General features: G+C 36.3%; 1 protein-coding gene across 1 annotated transcript in view; it reads left to right on the plus strand.

The window, feature by feature from the left end:
* LOC150107996 (maternal embryonic leucine zipper kinase-like) overlaps positions 1–20,825 on the plus strand; it is a 201,144-nt gene that overhangs the window by 129,565 nt on the left and 50,754 nt on the right. Inside the window, exons 11-12 of the mRNA XM_090415504.1 lie at positions 17,416–17,523; positions 20,377–20,674. Of these exons, the coding sequence (XP_090271630.1) occupies positions 17,416–17,523; positions 20,377–20,674 (406 nt within the window). The remainder of the gene's footprint in view (positions 1–17,415; positions 17,524–20,376; positions 20,675–20,825) is intronic.

Genomic DNA, 20,825 nt, shown 5'->3' on the forward strand with positions numbered 1-20,825 from the left:
GCAGTAGTGAAATTTAATAAAATGGAAACAGAAGAAATACATATTGTAAAAGGAGTTCTGTAAGACTGTCCACTTTCACCATATTTATTTAATATATATGAGGGTGGTCTCAACAGTTCACAGCCTCAACCAGAGATGGTAAAACTATCGGCATAATTTTTTGTTTTTTTTCTAAGTTGGTACATCTGTCCTAAGCATCCATGTGAAATTGCAAGTCATTCTATCAAGTAGTTTGTTTTATACAGCTGTCTGAAGCAAAAATGTTGTCTCTATCCCTTGAAATGGATAAAATTGAGTATCGTACGGTTATAAAATTCTTTGTAAAAGAAGGTTTAACGTCAAAAGAAATTCATTCGAAGTTCATAAACGTTTATATGCATTCTTCTCCTTCGTTTTCGACAATTAAGAAATGAGCTGCCGAGTTTAAACGTTGCCATACCAGCCTTGAAGATGATCCATGTGAAGGATGTCCAAAAAGCATAATAACACCAGAAATCATTGATCAAGTGCACAATATGGTATTGGATGACTGGCAAATCAAAGTGTATGAAATTGCTGAGACTATAGGCATTTCAAAAGAATGCATAGGATATATTTTGCATGAAGAATTGCATATGAAAAAGCTTTGCACAAGATGGGTGCCTCGTTTGCTCACAGCAGATCAAAAACGCACTCGCATGAAAATCTCTGAACAGTGCTTGGAGCATTTTAACAAGAATAAAATTGAGGCTGTCAGGATCAGATCTTCACTTTACGACAAATAGTCGAGAAAGCATGGGAATATAACAAAGATCTGTATTTAAGTTTTGTCGATTTGGAAAAGGCATATGACAAGGTGCCAAGAGAGAAGCTATTCAATACGCTGCAGTTATATTGTGTCAATGGGGCATTATATCAAGCAATACTTAGTCTTTATTTGAGTTGTAAGTCAGCAGTTAGAATTGAAGGAAGTACAGGAAGATGGTTTAATGTTAAATCTGGTGTGAGACAAGGATGTACGTTAGCCCCTCTGTTATTCATTATGTATATGGATCACATTATGAAGAAAAGTGGTATTAAACCTGATATCAAAATTGGAGACGTTAATGTCAGCTCTTTGCTTTATGCGGATGATGTTATACTTCTAAATAATCCGCTACAAGTCTGCAAGATTCTCTGACTAAATTGAATAGCTGTTGTAATAGATATGGTATGAAGGTCAGCAATAAAAAGACAAAGACAATGAAAATAGGCAGAATCATTGAAAATGTCAACTGTGTTGTGAATGGAGAACCGGTGGAACAAGAAAAACATTTCAGCTACTTAGGCATGATTTTTACTGAAGATGGTAAATTAAATGTGGAAATAGACAACAGAATCAGCAAAGCTGGTATGGTGGGAAGTCAGTTGAATAAATTCATATGGAATAAGAGAGAAATTAGTCGGAACACTAAATTAGCTGTATACACAAGACAATGTTCAAACCAGTTTTAACTTATGGATCTGAGAGCTGGGTCAGAAGTAAAACACTTGACCAAAGACTAGAGACCGCAGATATGAGAGTCCTGAGAAAGATTAGAGGCGTGAACAGATGGCATCAATGGCAATATCATATTAAAAATGAGGATATTAGGAAAGAACTTGACATTGTCAGCATCCAGGAATGCGTTTGCAGAGGTAATCTCAGGTGGTGTGGTCACTTAAATAGAATGGGAGAGGAAAGATTAGCAAAACAAGTGTGGTATCTGCCAGGTTGGCAGGAAAACGACCCAGAGGAAGACCAAGATATAGGTGGATTGATATGGTACAAAGTGCCTTAGACGATAGAAATATAAGATCTGATAATGTTGGAGTCTTGACAAGTAACAGACTGATTTGGAGGAAAATTGTAGATAGGAAGTTAGTAATGATGTAATTTTTTCATGTAGTACTGTCATATCCTGTACACCCCTTAAGGGTACATGGCAGGAATTTGATGATGATGATAATGATAAAATTGATTTTGTGCATCAATTTATTATTATGGATGAGACTTGGATTCACCATTACACACCAGAATACAAACAGCAGTCAAAACAATGGACAGAAGCCAGTTGTTCGGTGCCAAAGAAGACAAAGTTGGTTCCATCAGCAGGAAAGGTCATAGCATCAGTGTTTGGGATGCTAAAGCATTTTGTTTATTAATTATCTTGACAAGAGTAAAACAATAACAGCGGAATATTATTCTGATCTTTTAGCCAAACTAGACGAAAAAAAATTCTTAAGAAAAGACCCGGTTTGCAGAAGAAAAAAATCATCTTTCATCAGGACAATGCACCTCCCCACAAAAGTGTTTTGGCAATGGGAAAATTAAGCGATCTGCACTATGAATTGTTGGAACATCCACCCTGTTCCCCAGATTTGGTTCCCTCTGACTTCTATCTCTTCCCAAAACTAAAACTCTTCCTCGCTGGTCAGCATATTTCTTTGAATCAAGAGGTGATTGCAGCTGTAGACAGGTATTATTTTTCAGTAAGCTGAGAACCACTGCAGGGACAGGATAATTGCACTGGAGCACTGCTGGAATAAATGTATTAGTCTTAAGGGAGATTATGTTAAAAAATAAAAATAACTTTGAAATTATGAATTCATTTTTTCATTGTCAGGCTGAGAATTTTTAGACCACCCTTGTATATATTTGTAATGTCATAACATTAGTAATGTGGGGTGCTTAAAGGTCAAAGCTATATAACTGAGAGGAGACCTCCATATAGCCTTTAAAGGAATGCAGAGAACCAACCAGGGCTTCTGATCTAATGTCCAATCCTCACCTTCTCGTGGTGCACCCTGTTAGGTATCTACCTGAATAATGAATGAACGAGGATGGACTGGCAATTTGGATTTAACTGCCTAAATTGTATTTGGATTTAACTGCCTAAATTGTATTTGGATTTAACTGCCCAAATTGTGGTTTAAGTCAATATTTATTGACTTAAACCACAATATTAAATGATGGTACAACATGACAGAAAGGCATGCCAGCTGAAGCATTGCCTGGTTAAACAAGGTCCCCCATTGCTTTCACCAGGGAATCAGGGTGTACAGCGAAAATTCAGCTACTGGATCAAATCCTAAAACACGCCCCCAACACAACATGACCAGAGTTCAAGATCGGTACTATCAGCATAAGAAGCCTAATTGCAAAGAAATGGAGCTAGCTGATGAATTAGATAAGTACCAGATCGACATAACTGGGTTGTAAATAAATAAAACAAATAAAAAATACCAAAACTGGTGAGATCTTTCTGAGCAATAAATACAAAATGTTATATTCAGGCAATGACAATCAAGAAAAAGGAGTATCATAGTATTCAACACTAAGTACGAGGCTAATCTTGAATGGCAGGCCATATCAAGTAGCATCATGTGGCCAGATATGAGAATGGTGAACTGGACTATGAGACTTATTTGTGCGCACAGAAGATTCTACAAAGATAGAAGTGCAGGAATGTTTTGAGGCTTTATAGAAAGCAACTGACACAATGAAAAATGAAAAGTTTGTCCTTGTTGTGGATCTGAGTAGCAGAGTAGGAAATGATTGTCACATATACAAAAAATATTTTGGGAAAATTTGGAGAAAAGAGCAAAATAATAATGATAAATAAAGATAATAAAGAGCAAAGCTAATAATAATGGCAAATACCTGTTGAATTTCTGCTCAGAAATCCAACAGGTAATGGAGGTTGTTAAACAAGCTCGGAAATGGAGGAAAGAGTGCTGTAAAAGAGAATTTGAGATGATAAAGGTGACAAGAAAAATACAGAAAAAAATATCCTTGGTGTATGGAGTAATTACTTTGAAAAATTGCTTAATGAAACAATCATTGACAGTACATTGGTAAAAAAAAAAAAACACTTACCAGGAATGCAATTAGGAATACATATCCATATTTTAAGTAGAAAAAGCCATCAAGAGCCTGAAATCTACTCCAGCTGCCTTTCCAGGCAGCTGGAGTAGATGTTATTCAACCAGAAATGCTCAAGTATAGAGGTATAAAAATCTTATATTGGCTGTACTGCATAGTTCAGAAGGCCTGGACAGAGGGATAAATTCCAAATGATTGGAGTAGAGCTCTCATAGTTTCCATATATAAAAAGGGAAATAAAACTGAATGCGAGAATTAGAGGTATTTCTCTACTGAGTGTTCCTAGTAAGATTTATGCAAGTATACTTGAGAAATGGTTGAGAAGGATTGTGAAAGGGAAGCTTGGTAAAGAACAAGCTGGATTCAGGCCATTCAAGCTGGATAGAGGCTGTCAGGATCAAATTTTCACTTTACGACAAATAGTTGAAAAATCATGGGAATATGACAAAGATCTGTATGTAAATTTTGTAGATCTGGAAAATTCATATGAAAAGGTGCCGAGAGAAAAGCTATTCAAAGTGCTACAGTTGTGTGGTGTCAATTGCACATTATATTAAGCATTACTCCGTCTTTATTTGAGTTGTAAGTCGTCAATTAGAATTGAAGGAAGCACAGGAAGATTGTTTAATGTAAAATCTGGTGTCAGACAAGGATGTATATGATCCCCCTGTGGTGTTCTTTATATATATGGATCACATCATAAAGGAAAGTGGTATATTAAACCTGATATGAAAATTGGAGATGTTAATGTCAGCTCTTTGCTTTATGCAGACGATGTTATACTTCTAAATAAATCTGGTACAAGTCTGCAAGATTCGCTGACTAAATTGAATAACTGTTGTAATAGATATGATATGAAGGTCAGCATTGAAAATATCACTGCATTGTGAATTGGAGGACTTGGAAAACAAGTAAAACATTTCAGCTACTTAGGCACGATTTTTAATGAAGATGCTAAATTAAATATGGAAATAGACAACAGAATCAGCAAAGCTGGTATGGTAGGAAGTCAACTAAATAAATTTATATGGAATAAAGGAGAAATTAGTCAAAAAATAAATTAGCTGTATACATGACAGTGTCAAACCAGTTTTAACTTTTGGATGAGAGCTGGGTCAGAAATAATACATCTTATGAAAGACTAGAGACCTCAGATGTGAGAATCCTTAGAAAGATTAGGGGCATGAACAGATGGCGTCAATGGCAATATCATATTAAAAAGGAGGATATTAGGAAAGAACTTGACATTGTTAGCATCCTGGAATGTGTTAGCAAAGCTAATCTCAAGTGGTATGGTCACTTAAATAGAATAGGAGAGGAAAGATTAGCAAAACAAATGTTGTATGCCAGGTTGTCAGGAAAAAGACCCAGAGGAAGAACAAGGTATAGGTGGATCGATACAGTCAAAAGTGCCTTAGAAGACAGAAATATAAGATCTGATGATGTTGGAGTCTTGACAGTTAACATATTGATTTTGAGGAAAATTGTAGATAGGAAGTTAGTAATGATGCAAATTTTTCATGTGGTACTATCATATCCTGCACAACCCCCTTGATGGTACATGTCAGGAATTTGATGATGATTGTTAGTAACGTTGTCAGAGAACCTCTTGAAGAATGTACTGACCTCTCAGTAAATGGAACCAACATCATCCATATCAAATATGCTGAAGATATATTCCTTACTAACAGCGAAGAAGATTTGAAATCCATGATTAGCAAAATGAACCAAATTATCAATAAATATAATATGAGTATTAATTTCACTAAAACTAAAATAATGTCAATAGGGAAAGAATCGAAACTAGTTAACAGTGATATTGATAATAAATATATTGAACAAGTAACTCATTTTAACTATTTGGGATCACTCATCGCTGAAGATCTAAATTATATGAAAACTAATCGTAGAATAGGTTTAGGTTGATCTGCAATAGGAAAGCTAAATAAAGTTTGAAATAGTAATAAAAGTAAACAGCTGAAACTAAAAATATACAACTCAATGGTATTGCCTGTTGTCCTCTACAGATCTGAAAGCTGAATAACAAAGAAAAAAGAAGAAATAAAATTACAAGTGTTTGAAACCAAACATTTGTAATTTTATGAAAAATAAAAAATATGCTTATGAAAAATAAACCAAACCTAAATGGACTGAGAAAAAAGACCAATCAAATAACGAGAGATGAACTAAATTACATGGAACTAATATTAGTTCCATGTAATTTAATTTTACTAAATAAAAAGAGGTTAAAATGTTATGGACATGTAAATAGAACGAATCAACAAAGATTACCTTACATTACCCTAACATGGATGGAAACCACCAATCGGACAGCGGATTTTGACAGGGGCAGACCAAGGATAAGCTGGATCACCAATATTAAGAAACAGCAGTCTTCAAGATTTTTCAAGAAAGGCTTTATGAAGAGAAGAGTGGAGAAGATGGACTCATGAAATACTCAACCTTTCTTGACGGAAGAGAATCAATCATATATAACATAAATAATCCTTGGCTTCAAGAAACTTGTTAATAGATTCCGTCTGTCTCCTTAACGCCCTACCCAGACATGTGGCACTTTTAAGTTATAAGTGTTGTGATGTCTTGTGTGATCATAATATATGACAACACATGCTATCCTCCTGTGACATGGATAGTTGGAAGTATTTAACATATATCCTCGGGTTCGAGGATACATAGTGGTTGGTGGGCGAATTTAGTGCTCCTGTAAAGTTGGTGATTTTTGTCTGTTTTTATTGTGTTTTCCTTTAGAAAATTAGTGTTTTGTAGTATACTAGTGTAGATTTTAGTGTTTTATAGTGTATTTAGTATTTTATCATATATTTCTATTAAGATATTTTAATATTTGGGTCGGCGAATTTAGTGCTCCTGTAAAGTTAGCGATATTTGTCTGTTTTTATTGTGTTTTTCCTTAGAGAAATTAGTGTTTTGTAGTATACTAGGGTAGAGTTTAGTATTTTATAGTGTATTTAGTATTTTATCATATATTTTTATTAAGACATTTTAATATTTAGTATACATTTAAAATGGCGCAAAAAAAAAAAAAGGGCAAGAACGTTAACGCTAAAAAAAAGCACTGCAGGCGAGAACAAGAAGGTTAGCCCTGCCAACGAGGTTATTGTGCACATGGAGGAGGTTAACGAAAATGAATTACCGCAAAAATAGCGAAGTTGAAGCAGATCATCAGCGAGACAACGTGGGAATTGCAAAAAGTTGAGAGACGTTTAAATGAGCACAAGGAGAAAAAGAAAAATGAATGGGAAAATAAGAAACGACAAGGCAAGGAAACAGGTAAGTCAAAAAATAATGAAAATCAGGTAAGTGACGTTGTTAGTAAAAAGAAAGAAATTATTTGGTATAGTGACTCTATAATAAAACATGCTATAGATGAGAGAGTTATAACACAGAGTTTTCCTGGAGTGAAAATTAAAAATATAACTCAAGTAATTCAAAAACAGAAAAGAAAAGTATATGAAATGGTAGCTGTAGTAGGTACGAATGATTTAACTGTTGATAAAATTGTGTGTAGAAAATGTAGGGAGAATGAGGAATTGAAGTGTATTTCGGATCGTGAGTGTGATATTTTTGTCAACCTTCAGAATGAAGAAAATAGCGATATGACAAGAAACGGCGAGGTTGTACATGAGAATTATGAGAGTGTGAATGTAGAAAGTGTGAATGATAGTATTAATGGTTTCTCAGAGAATAAAAAAGATGAGATAGATGCATTGAATGAGATCGCGTTGTTGAATGGTGCGATAGAAAGGGCAAAACAGCAGCTAGAGTGCATGAACAAAAGTCGACTGAATGAACCAACCAATAATAAAAGGTATTAAAGGAAAAATAGGCGTATGAATGTGAACATGAACAAAATGAAGGATAGAGTGCTGTATGGAGACTCGTTAGTACGAGGTGTGTTAGTAGAGGATTTGACAAAATCGTACCAACCTGGTGCGACCATAAAGGATGTAACTGAGTCTATTAGAGAGCAAAAGGAAAGGGTGAAAGAAATGATTGTTGTGGCAGGTACGAATGATTTGAAAGGAGATAAAATGGAAATGATAGAAGACCTGAATGAATTGTTTGAGGTAGCAAAAGAAAAGAGTGAGAGAGTTAGAATGATTAGTCTTTTGCCACGGTATGACAGTGAAATGTTTAAAAGGAGGGCCATAATTGCGAATGACTTTAGTCGGTTATGTATGACGAGTGGTGTGGAATTTGTGGACGTGTGGAATGAGTTTGATGGGCGAAAGGATCTATATAAGATGGATGGCTTGCATTTGAATGGTTATGGTGTAAGAAGACTTGAGAAAGTGTTGCTGAATGTAGTGGATGTGCAAATTCAGAGAAACTAGATTCGTTAAGGGGGGGGAGTAGATATACAGTCCTTAGGGAGGCAGTTGAATGTAAGAATGAATATAATATGCTAGAGCAAATAAGGACAACAAACCAGAGTGGGATAGTTAATATAAGGCATCAAGGTAGGGTTGGGGATAATGGGGGTCTTAAATTCATGTACACTAATACTAGGAGTATTAGGAACAAGAAGGGAGAGTTTTTGGCCATGGTTGGCACTTCCAGACCACAGGTTATTGGTATTAGTGAAACATGGCTGACTGTAGATGGTATAGCTAGTGGGATTGAATTTTATGGGTATAGTGTGTTCAGGAATGACAGAGAGAATAAAATGAGGGGAAGAGTATTGTTGGTGATAGCTGATGAGCTACTGCCAAGGAGAATAGAAGTTGAATTGCAGGATAGAGAAAAGAGCACATTTGAGGCCATTTGGTGTGAGATTATGGCTAGCAGAACTAAATATACAATTGGGTGCTGCTATAGACCAGGTGATGGAAAAGATGGTGGTGACAGTATGCACAAGCAAATAGAAGAAATGAGTGGAAGGAGGGTGATTATTATGGGAGATTTCAACTATGGTCACATTGATTGGAGTGAGGAGAGGACACATGGGAGGAAGGAATTGGATTTTATGCGGTTATTAAGGGATAACTATCTGCGACAGCATGTAATGGAAAATACTAGGGGTCAGAGAGTGCTTGACCTAGTAATTACATCTGAGAATTTGGCTGTAACAATTATGACCACATTGCCACCAATCGGTGAGAGTGATCATAGGGTCTTGACTTGGGAGGTGGCTAAAGGTGTAGAATTTTCAATTAAGACAGGGTACATGTGGAATTATCGGGCTATAAAGTATGACAAGCTTAGAAGTTTGATTGGCTCAGTGCCATGGCATGTACAACTGCAAGGACTAGAAGTTGATAGTGCATGGGAGGTGGTTAAGAAGTGTTTGCATGAAACAATGGCTGACTGTATACCTAGAGTCCGAATAATAAATCAAGTAGGGGTTAAATGGATGAATAACACCATTAAGCTTGAGCTGCAAAAAAAGAAATAACTATGGAGGGAATTTAAGGAGAAAGGTGACCGGCAGGCACATGAACGGTATAAAGCTCAGGCCAGAAGGGTGACGAGTGTGGTAAGAAAAGCAAAAAAGGATTACGAAAGAACATTGGCCATGCAGGCTAAAGAGAATCCTAAACAGTTTTTTAGATATGTAGCAAGTAAAAGGAAAAATGTACATGGCAGAATGATTTTAAAGAATGCCGATGGTAGGGAGGTAACTGAATCAGTTGAGATAGCTGAGTTACTGAGTGAGCACTTTGCAAGAATATATCATCCAGGTGGTGACATTGCAGAAACGAATAAACCGGTAGATTATACGGGAATTGTGGTGAATGAAGTGGAGGTGAGTAGTCTATTGCATAACCTCAAGGTCAATACATCTGTGGGGTTGGATGGTATACCAGCTCGTGTAGTACGAGAAGCAGCTAATGAATTGTCAGTACCCTTGACCATTTTGTTTAATTTGAGTCTCGGGTCTGGGTTAGTCCCAAGCGGGTGGAAGGAGGGGAAAATAGTTCCACTGCATAAAGGTGGTTCCAAGACCGCTGTTGTAAATTACCGACCGATTAGCATATCAGGAATCATTGTCAAAGTCTTAGAGAAATTAGTCAAGAAAAGAATACAGGATTGGATAGATGAAAATGGGATATTGTATGGGGACAACATGGTTTTGTGAAGGGTAGATTATGCCTCAGTAACTTGCTCACGTTTTATAACAGTGACAGCTGAACTGGATAGGGGTAATGGGTTTACAGTGATACTACTGGACCTTGCCAAGGCCTTTGACAGGATACCACATGGAACCCTAATCAGTAAACTGGAGCAGATGGGGATAGATATAGGGTTGGTAAGATGGATAGGAGGGTGGTTGAAGGAGAGATACCAGAGAGTGGTTTATTCAGGAGTGGAGTCAAAAAGACGTCTTGTGACTAGTGGAGTGCCGCAGGGCTCTGTTCTTGGACCACTGCTTTTCAATTTGTTCATCAATGATATTGGAAAGGATTTGAGAGGAAGTGTTCACTTGTTTGCTGATGATGCAAAGCTGGGTAGAGCAATTGTGATTACCCAGGATGTCAAAATTTTACAGGATGATTTGGATAGTTTGGAGGACTGGGCTAGGTAAAATGGATGTCAGTTTAATGTGACAAAGTGTAAGGTTATGCACTTTGGGGTGAAAAGAATAGCAACAGTATATCGCATAGGTAGAACCGTACTCCAGGAGATTGATGAGGCCAGGGATTTGGGAGTGCTGGTGGATAGGGAGTTGAAGTTTAGGGGGCACATTGCAAAAGTAACTATAACAGCTCACCAAATCACTTGGCTTATGAAAAATACTTTAACATGCAGAGAGAAGCAAGTTGTTGTTCCTTTCTATCGAGCCTTGATAAGACCCCATCTGGACTTCTGTGCCCAGTTATGGGCACCAGGGTTTCTTCGTGATGGGGAGGAAGTGGAGAGGGTCCAGAGACGAGTGACCAAGATGATAGCAGATCTGTGGAATGAACCTTATGAGAATAGGTTGAGGATTTGTGGGTTGCAGAAATTGGACGATAGGCGAAGGAGTGGTGATATGATTGAGACATTCAAATTACTGAAGGGTTTTTATAAGATTGATCCTGAAGATATTTTTGAAAATATGACTGGTGGTGGGAGGACTAGGGGCCATGCATGGAAGCTGGGCAAGAGCGTGGTTGACAAGGATGTTAGAGCTAGGTTTTTTACTTGGAGAGTGGTGAATGAGTGAAATAAGCTTCCAGAGTCTGTTGTGGGTGCTACGACCGTGAATGAGTTCAAGGCAAGATATGATAGATACTGTGTGAATGTTGAATAGTTGTTCCAGACATGATATTAGGGCCTCACTCGATGAGTCTGTTGACTCCTTGGAGTTTCCCGGAACAATAATAATAATAATAATAAGTTCAGTATGAGAGAGGACACGAAAGGGTTGCTGGAAGAGGCAAGAGTAAAGAGTGAGAAAGTGAAAATCGTTAGTATTTTACCTCTCTATGACAAAAATGAATCAAAACGAAGGGCTATCATGGCAAACAATTCAATGCGTAGAATTGTTTGCCATGATAGCAATGCGTAGAATTGACTTACCTGTTTCTTTGCTTTGTTGTTTCTTATTTTCCTGTTCATTTTTCTTTTTCTCCTTGTGCTCATTTAAACATCTCTCAACTTTTTGCAATTCCCGCGTTGTCTCGCTGATGATCTGCTTCAACTTCGCTATGTAGAAGGAATGGATGCGAATTTTTGGATGTGTGCAGTGAGTTTGAGGGAAGATTGGATTTGTATAAGAGGGATGGCCTACACCTGAATTCGTTTGGTATCAGGAGTCTGGAAAAACTAATAACTGGTATGAGACCTAACACAGAGGCTCAGGGAAACTAAATTATAAAGGGAGGAATGATATGAGTGTAAGAACAAAAATGGTATATAGCTGTGTTAATGATGGGAATGGGATTTGTCATGGGAATGTTGACGCGGTGAGAACGATTTCGGGTTTGTGTTCGTCCGGTTCGGACCAATCATATGTGTGCAAAGATGTCTACATGTGTAAAACATTAGAGAAGAATAGAGATCTGCAAGTTGTCCAGTTGGGTCAGGCTGACTGCAAACAAGGGTATACTAAAGAACATGAAGGTAGATTATTATGTCTGTACACGAATGCTAGGAGTATCAGAAACAAAGGTAGAGTTTGTTGCCTTAGTCAGTATGTTGTGACCTCAGATTGTAGGAATTAGTGAGACCTGGCTATCAGAATCAGACCTATTAACTAGTATCGAGTGTCATGGGTACAGTATTTTTAGGAAGGATGGAGTGGAGAGGAGGGGGCATGCTGCTAATGATATTGGATGACTTAAATCCAGTTAGAGTTGAGACCTATGAATGTAGTAATACTACTAACAATATTTCATGTGGCAGCGCGTTTGAAGCCATCTGGTGTGAGGTGGAATCTAATAAGACAAATTATACATTGGTATGTTGTTACAGACCTGGTGGATCGGTTGCTGGTGATGAAGAAATGCATCACCAAATAGAAAAGGGGAGCGGTAAAAGAGTAATCATAATGGGAGACTTTAATTATACAAATATTGATTGGGTAGCAGTAGAATCTCATCAGAAGAATGAAAATGCATTTATTGAGCTGTTGTGGGACAACTTCCTCACGCAGCATGAGTTCAGTGGAATGGGATCGGTTGCTGGATGGAATGGATATCGACAGTGTGTGGGAAGCATTTAAACAATATTTAAATGATGCGATATCAGAATGTGTCCCGAGAGTTCGGAGAATAAATAGAGTAGGAGTCAAATGGATGTGTAATCTTATTAAGCAAGAGATTTGTAAGAAAAGGACGATGTGGAAGGAATATCGTTCGCATAAGGATGACGTCCGTTATGAACGTTATAAGCAGCAGGCTAGAATAGTAACAACTGTTGTACAGAAAGCAAAGTCTGATTATGAAAAGTAACTGGCTCTGCCTGCTAAAGACAACTCACACGAATTCTATCGCTATGCTGGAAGTAAAAGAAAGAATGAATATGAAAGAATAACTCTTCTAAATCCAGATGGAGTGAGAGTTACTGATGCAGAAGAGGTTGTTCAATTAATGAGTGCCCATTTCGTTAAAAGCTATCAACCTAGTGAACGCAATATTGAGCTCACTGTTACCTCTTCACTAGATGAAGAAACGCAGGTGTGTGAGGCAGAGGTATTAGAGCTGTTTCACAAACTGAATAAGAATTCAGCAATAGGGATTGATAGAATATAGCATGTGTGCTAAAAGAGTGTTCAGCTGAATTGATCATTCCTTTGACCAGGATGTTTAATATGAGTCTCAGAATATGGAAGATTCCGCAGAATGGAAGGAATGTATGGTAATTCCATTGCATAAGGGTGGTGCAAAGACCGATGTATCAAACTATTGACCAATTAGTATCTTAGGAGTGGTGGTTACGATTTTAGAAAAATTAGTTGGGGCCCGCATTCAGAAATGAGTTGACAGTGAATCTCTACTTTGCAATGAACAACATGAGTTTACTAAGGGAAGGTCATGTTTTAGCAACTTGCTCACATTCTATGACAATGTTACCATTGAAATAGACAAGGGGAATGGATACACCATGATACTTTTGGATTTTGTTAAGGCTTTTGACAGAATACAACATAACAGACTGCTGCATAAATTGAAGAAAATGGGTTTGGGTTATACAACATTAGCATGGATAAGAGGATGGCTGACTGACAGATATCAAAAAGTAGTATGGGGGATCTGAGTCTGCAAGGTTTAAGGTAACAAGTGGTGTGCCACAAGGATCAATGCTTGGTCCACTGTTATTCAATCTGTACATTAATGATATTGGGAAGGATTTGATAAGTGACATACAGTTATTTGCTGATGATCCAAAGATAGGCAGGGTAATCGTGAATGCTACTGATATGCAGTCCTTGCAGAATGATTTGAATAAGCTGGAATTGTGGGCATGGGAAAACGGGTGTCAGTTCAATGTCAGTAAATGTAAAGTCATTCACTTCGACATGATTACCTATCCAATGTCGTATTATATTGGTGGGATTAGGCTAGAAGAAATTGATGAGGCTAAGAATCTTGGAGTGTTAATAGATAGGAAGTTGAAGTTCAGGGGCCATGTGGCAAAGATTGCAAATACAACTCAAAAGATAATTGCAATGATCAAATGAATGTTCACATGTAAAGATAAGGATGTTATTTTGCCTCTTTACAAGGCCTTGATACGACCTCACTTGGACTATTGTGCACAGGTCTGGTCTCCTGGTTTCCGATGCGATTCTGATATATATTGGAGAGAGTACAAAGGCGAGTGTTAAAAATGATATCAGGATTGTCGAATACTGATTATGAAGACAGGTTAAGAATTTGTAGATTGCAGACACTAGCAAACAGGAGAAAGAGGAGTGATATGATTGAGACTTACAAACTGCTGAAAGGGTCATACAGGATTTCATTTGATGGGATTTTTCAATTTATGGAGGGTGGGGAAAGGACGAGAGGGCATCCTTGGAAGGTGAGAATGAAGGCTGCCAAGAAGGGTGTAAGAGCTAGATTTTTCTCTCAGAGGGTGGTGCGTGATTGGAATGGATTAGCATTGGATGTTGTCAGTGCAAGCAGTGTGAATGAATTCAAGAATAAATATGATAGCCAGCGTGTGTAGTATGTGGCTTCCTTCGATGAGTCTCTGACTCCCTGGAGGTCTCTCTTAATAATAATAATATATGTCTTTCTGGCAGGTAGGCAGATACTCAGCGATGGGGTGTGTAATTGTCTGATAATGAGCCCATAGTGTGACCTGAGTGACTTTGAGCAGTGATATAATAGTTGGTGCCAGATGTAACAGGAGGATGACAAATTCTTGTTTATCAACAAATTACTCAACATCCCAATGTCAGTGGTATTCCTGTAGCTGAGACAGCTTATTGGTGTGAGTAGTTTGACAGAAAGGGTTACTAGAATCAAGTAATCTAACAATCACTTTCATTGATAGTGAAGTGATGTAATACAATAGCGATCTGCATAAATTCCAGAATGCACAAGGCTTTAGACAGGATCCCAAGTGTATGAGGGTGGTCTAAAAAGTTTTCGACCTAACAATGAAAAAACGAATTTATAATTTCAAAATTATTTTTATTTTTCAACATAATCTCCCTTAAGACTAATACATTTATTCTAGCGGTGCTCCAGCGCCATTATTCCGTCCCTGCAGTGGTTCTCAGTAAGATCTGCAAAATTCTCTTCTACATCTGCAATCACCTCTTGATTCGAAGAAAAATGCTGACCAGCGAGGAAGAGTTTTAGTTTTGGGAAGAGATAGAAGTCAGAGGGAAACCAAATCTGGGGAATAGGGTGGATGTTCCAACAATTCATAGTGCAGATCCCTTTTGTTAAATATGTTAAATACTTGCAACAATTTTCCCATTGCCAAAACACCTTTGTGGGCAGGTGCATTGTCATGTTGAAAGATGATTTTTTTCTACTGCAAACCGGGTCTTTTCTTACGACGAATTTTCTGACGAATTTTTTTTCGTCTAGTCTGGCTAAAAGATCAGAATAATATTCCGCTGTTATTGTTTTACTCTTGTCAAGATAATTAATAAACAAAATGCTTTAGCACCTCAAAACACTGATGCTATGACCTTTCCTGCTGATGGAAACAACTTTGTCTTTGGCACTGAACAACCGGCTTCTGTCCATTGTTTTGACTGCTGTTTGTATTCTGGTGTGTAATGGTGAATCCAAGTCTCATCCATAATAATAAGTCAATGCACAAAATCAGTTTTATTCTTGTTAAAATACTCCAAGCACTGTTCAGAGATTTTCATGCGAGTGCGTTTTTGATCTGCTATGAGCAAGCGTGGCACCTGTCAGGTGCAAAGCTTTTTCTTATGCAATTCTTCATGCAAAATATATCCTACACATTCTTTTGAAATGCCTATAGTCTCAGCAATTTTATGCACATTGACTCCCTGGTCATCCAGTACCATATCGTGCACTCGATCAATGATTTCTGGTGTTGTTGCACTTTTTGGACATCCTTTACATGGATCATCTTCAAGGCTGGTACGGCCACATTTAAACTCGGCAGCTCATTTCTTAATTGTCGAAAACGAAGGAGAAGAGGGCATATAAACATTTATGAACTTCGAATGAATTTCTTTTGACGTTGAACCTTCTTTTACAAAGAATTTTATAACCGTGCAATGCTCAATTTTATCCATTTCAAGGCAACACTTTTGATTCAGACAGCTGTATAAAATAACTACTTGATAGAATTACTTGCAATTTCACATGGATGCTTAGGACAGATGTACCAACTTAAAAAAAAAAATCTCTTGCCGATAGTGTTGCCATCTATGGTTGAGGCTGAGACAATAGACTGCAACACTTTTCTTAACTTTTCAGACCACCCTCTTATAGCAGTTGCTCACTTGTTAAATCAGAATTCAATTTAGCACATGAAAGATGCAGTATGGAATGAGTTTAGATGCTGGATAGATAGATATGGTTAAATCTTGCATGGGAAAGGATCTGTATAGAGCAGTTTTACAATGGAATCTGTGCCCTGATGCTAGGGACTATTCTGAAGACTAAATTGAGTGCTGCTAACTATTAGATAGACATACTTTAGTGAACTGGTTACTCAGCTATGTTAAACTTATTGTGAAATTGGTAAACTTCTCTTAAATTGGCTGAATCTGTATTTGAGTATAATTGAATTGAAATTTTTATGCTGTGAATGCTCAATGTTTTGGTGTATCATAGGATTAAATTTTAATCCCCTGGAATGTGTTATTTGTAGAGAAACTGAAAGAATTGCTGTAACTAGGTCTCATTTCACTTTAGTTTTAATCTGCTAAAGAAAAAAAAATAAAGTAGACTTTAGTTGCTAGTTATGATCACATAAATTGATTAATATTCCATGTATGTTCCATGTTACAGTTTTAATTCTATATCACTTTGATATTACCATAGATCAGTGTTTCCCAACCTTTTTGATATCGTGGATCCCCCCCTGTAGCGGATGTCAATATGTCGCAGACCCCCCCCCCGTAGCGAATGTTAATTCACCGCGGCCTCCATAAAATCCAAAATGGAAATTTTTTATATTTTACATATCATAAAGTTGAAGTAATAAATTACAATTTTACAACACTAAATGTATCATTTATGACAATGCAATGCTGTTATAAATGGAGATATTCAGAAGAATATGAACATATAAATTAGGCTAGGTATGAGTAACATGATAAGATAAAGTTTAATGAAAATAAACTATCCTGTGGACCCCCTTTGAATTACTCACGGATCCCAGGTTGGGAAACACTGCCAGAGATGGTTATTAGTAGTTATTATTGTTAATTGTCCTGTAATGTAGTTTGAGTTTTTGACTATTTGTGACAACACATTTTTGAACTAAATTCCATTCCTAATGTGTATTCCTAGTGTTTTTGAAATATAATTTGTAGTATGAAATGTTAAATTTTTAATATCTGTAAGATTCATAATAAGAATAATTCTGTGATAAAATTTTTATATATTTATATGTATACCTAGTGGAGGTTTGACTACTTTACTGCTACATACTTTTTGCTGTTACTAAAAAAGAAATCTGGATGTCCTCTTCAACTATATCAAGCCAACCAGCAGCTGACAGAAATTAAAGTATGTAGTCTGCTCATTAAACTACACTACCTCTGAAAATTTCGAAAAGATCTATTAGTACTCAGTATTTTATATATAAGCTTCAAAAATTATTAATTTACGAAATAGTTCATATGTAAAATTTTATCCATTATTAATTTTCTTGAGAACGATCTCACACATATTTTATTTATTAATTTTTTTTTTAGATCCAGTTGCAAAAGATTAAGGCTATTTGGTGTGTGTACTAGGAAGGCATGATTTTACTGCTGTAAAGTTAGTTGGTGAGAATCACTAATTCTGGTAGCCTGTTCCATAAGATGGAAATAACAGAGATGAAATTGAAGTTTGACTCCAAATTGGTGATGACTGGTTGCACTGCAGTTGTTCATTACTTTTTAGAAGAGATGTGAAATTATGGATGGTAGACTTGAATTACCTGAACGTATTTGGTTAGAGGCACAGAGCAGACACTCTAGTTAGTCATCTGCTGGGGTTTTCTTTTTAGGAAGAAGTAGGAAGGTCAAAAGAATAAACTATATTACTCTTCCACACATCACATTGTCCTTCTCATTGCCTTTGAAGATTTTCTTCAAAAACTTAAAAGTTTATTAGAATTTATAAAAGAAAAGGAAAGCAAAGTCAGATTATAAAAGGGAAAGGTTACAATGCAAGCAGATGGCTCCCTCATATGTTCAAGTAATCATAAGCCCACACACACAGGAAGGTACCTACACCATCATTCTGCCCCAAAACTTCAGTTTCCAGGACAAAGCAAATTTTATCCTCAGAGCCAGCACTTCACCTGGAACAACACTCTACTCACATCATTCCAACAAAATGAAACCTTCACCAAACTCATTAAAAAGAGCAACAAATCCTTACCCTCAAACCAGACTATACATACACTATGTTTACCCTACGTCAAAAGCACAACAGGTAATCTGGACTCCCTCCTGAAATGACACAGAATAAAAACAGTATATCTTTTAGTAAAGTATCTACATGCCTGAGGAAAAGCAAGGATCATCTGGACCCTCTCTCTCCTTCCCAGGTTTCTACAGCAGTCTGGAACGCAATATTTCGTATAGACAGGACAAACTACTTTCATCAGGAAAAAAGAACATAAAAATACATCTGGAATGGCAAACCAAAAAGTGGACTATCTCAACATGCCTTAGAGAAAGATCACTTTATAAGATGAAAGAAAGCCAGGCTACCTCACAAATTGTGTTTAAATTGGAGAGACTGTTCCTGGAAGCTGCATGAATTCTACAGAACTCTGTTAACTGTAACAGAACAGACAGTATGATTTTACATAGCTTTTGTTACACCATCCTATCAGCATAGGATGGTGTAACAAATTAACAACAGGAAATCACTACAAAGAGTGCCACTGTTGCCCTCCATGAGTGTGTAGTGTTAAATTGCCTCTGATAATGCTAGTCAACTTGTCAATAATGTTAACTTGTAAATAATTAATTTTAGCTAGTAAATTATTTATTTGCATTCCATGTCTGTGCAGTTTCCTGTTCCAGAAACTTCGACATGAATAATAGTAACAGCTATGGAAATTTAAACTGGAAATGCATGGATGTATGCTGTACATTATAGAATCTATATTTCAGCTTGATGAGATGTCATCTGTTCTCTATATACAAGAAGCCTTGTGCTGAAGTTACTTCCCATTCAAACTTTTTTTTATGTGAATCTGATCCACAAAGGCTGCAAATCCTCAATATTATTGTTGTTGGAGGACTAAGGATTAAATAATATGGAAATCCTGTCCTAGAGACACATAGTACTTTCAGTAACCTCTTCAGACCTTCAGGAAACAAGATGGTCTTGCATCAGCCAATGAAATTTATCTGTCACATAGCCATTCACAGACATTCATGCCTGTGGATGAAAATAGGAATACAATTTTTTCATCATCATCAAATTCCTTACATGTACACTCAAGGGGTATACAAGATATTATGATAGTACTACATGAAAAACTTACATCATTACTAACTTCCTATCAACAATTTTCCCCCAAATCAATCTTTTATGAAATATTATTTACTTACCAGTAAATAATTGATATCTGAAAGTTTTTTACAGAACTGCTTTAAATTGAAGAATTTAGTGTTGTGCCACTAGTATTTAATATTTTTTTTCCAATCTTTCCTTTCTAAACTTTCCTTCTGAATTTCATTATAAATAAAGTTATTTAACATACCTATGTAAAAGGAAAGAACGCTTTCATTGAAGAGCTCTTTCCTCACTTGAAGCTAAGGATTCCTTGGAGTAGCCCTTAATGATATTAATTGCCTAAAATGTATATATAGTGTTATCTGCACCAATACTATTTTAATTTTTCTCTTTTTTTATTATTTATGTACTTTATTTAAAAAAGTGACATATATTGAGAAACATTAACCTGTAAATATGACAGTAAAGTGAGTGAATGTTTGAGTTTAAGAGAGATGCAATTATCTGTACTGCTATTGCAAATGTGTGAAATAAGATTCATGAGCTGCATTATTTTTACTGCCCTGTGTTCCTGTCATTAGTTGTGTGGCTCTTGATACTGTTACTTTTTTCCTAACTAGTCTTGTAAGCTTATGATTTTATTGGCATTAATGAATGTTAGTTCACTTTTTCTTTTATTCACAGTAACCAGTAGATAATAGTTTTGAATATATATAGTTTCATGGTATTTTGGTATGAGTGCAACTGTATAACTAGAATGACTTATTCTCTTTTGGTAGAACAGTGTATTTGATGGTACTGTGCTTGTAGTAATAATTTCTTATACTTAAGATCTTATATTTGATGTGAATTTAACTGCATATTTATTTTTGATATTTTTTTTTTTTTTTAAAAAAGAAATGTAGTCGAAACCTTGCATCAGATTTTGAAACTTTAGCTTCACCTTGCATGAGAATATCACTAGACAGTGGTCTCAATGATGCTGATCTCCTGACACTAGGCAGTCCGAAAAAGGAGTCTATACAGCATTCCCCAGTCAGATATGATTCTCTTTCAAATTGTGATGAAAAATTATCTGAAACACCAACTCGGCATTTCTCAGTTTCTGATAAAGAGAATTTTGCTTTCCCATTTATTCCGTCTACTAAGAAGTCAAAGAAGAGTAAAATTTCTGTGAAAGGATCTGAAAAGAAAGGTAAGGGAATGATTGTATTATAATAAGTATTTTTTTTAATTTTTATATTTTTTAAAACTGTAACAGAATTATTGAAACTTTGTGTCCTAGTTGGTTGCATTATATTTAGATATGAAATATTCGAAATGATTATTCAAAGCTTATTTTATTA

Source organism: Typopeltis vanoorti, chromosome 3, assembly GCF_054136105.1.
Source record: "Typopeltis vanoorti isolate ZY-2024b chromosome 3, IOZ_Tvanoo_1.0, whole genome shotgun sequence".
Classification (NCBI taxonomy): Eukaryota; Metazoa; Arthropoda; class Arachnida; order Uropygi; family Thelyphonidae; genus Typopeltis; species Typopeltis vanoorti.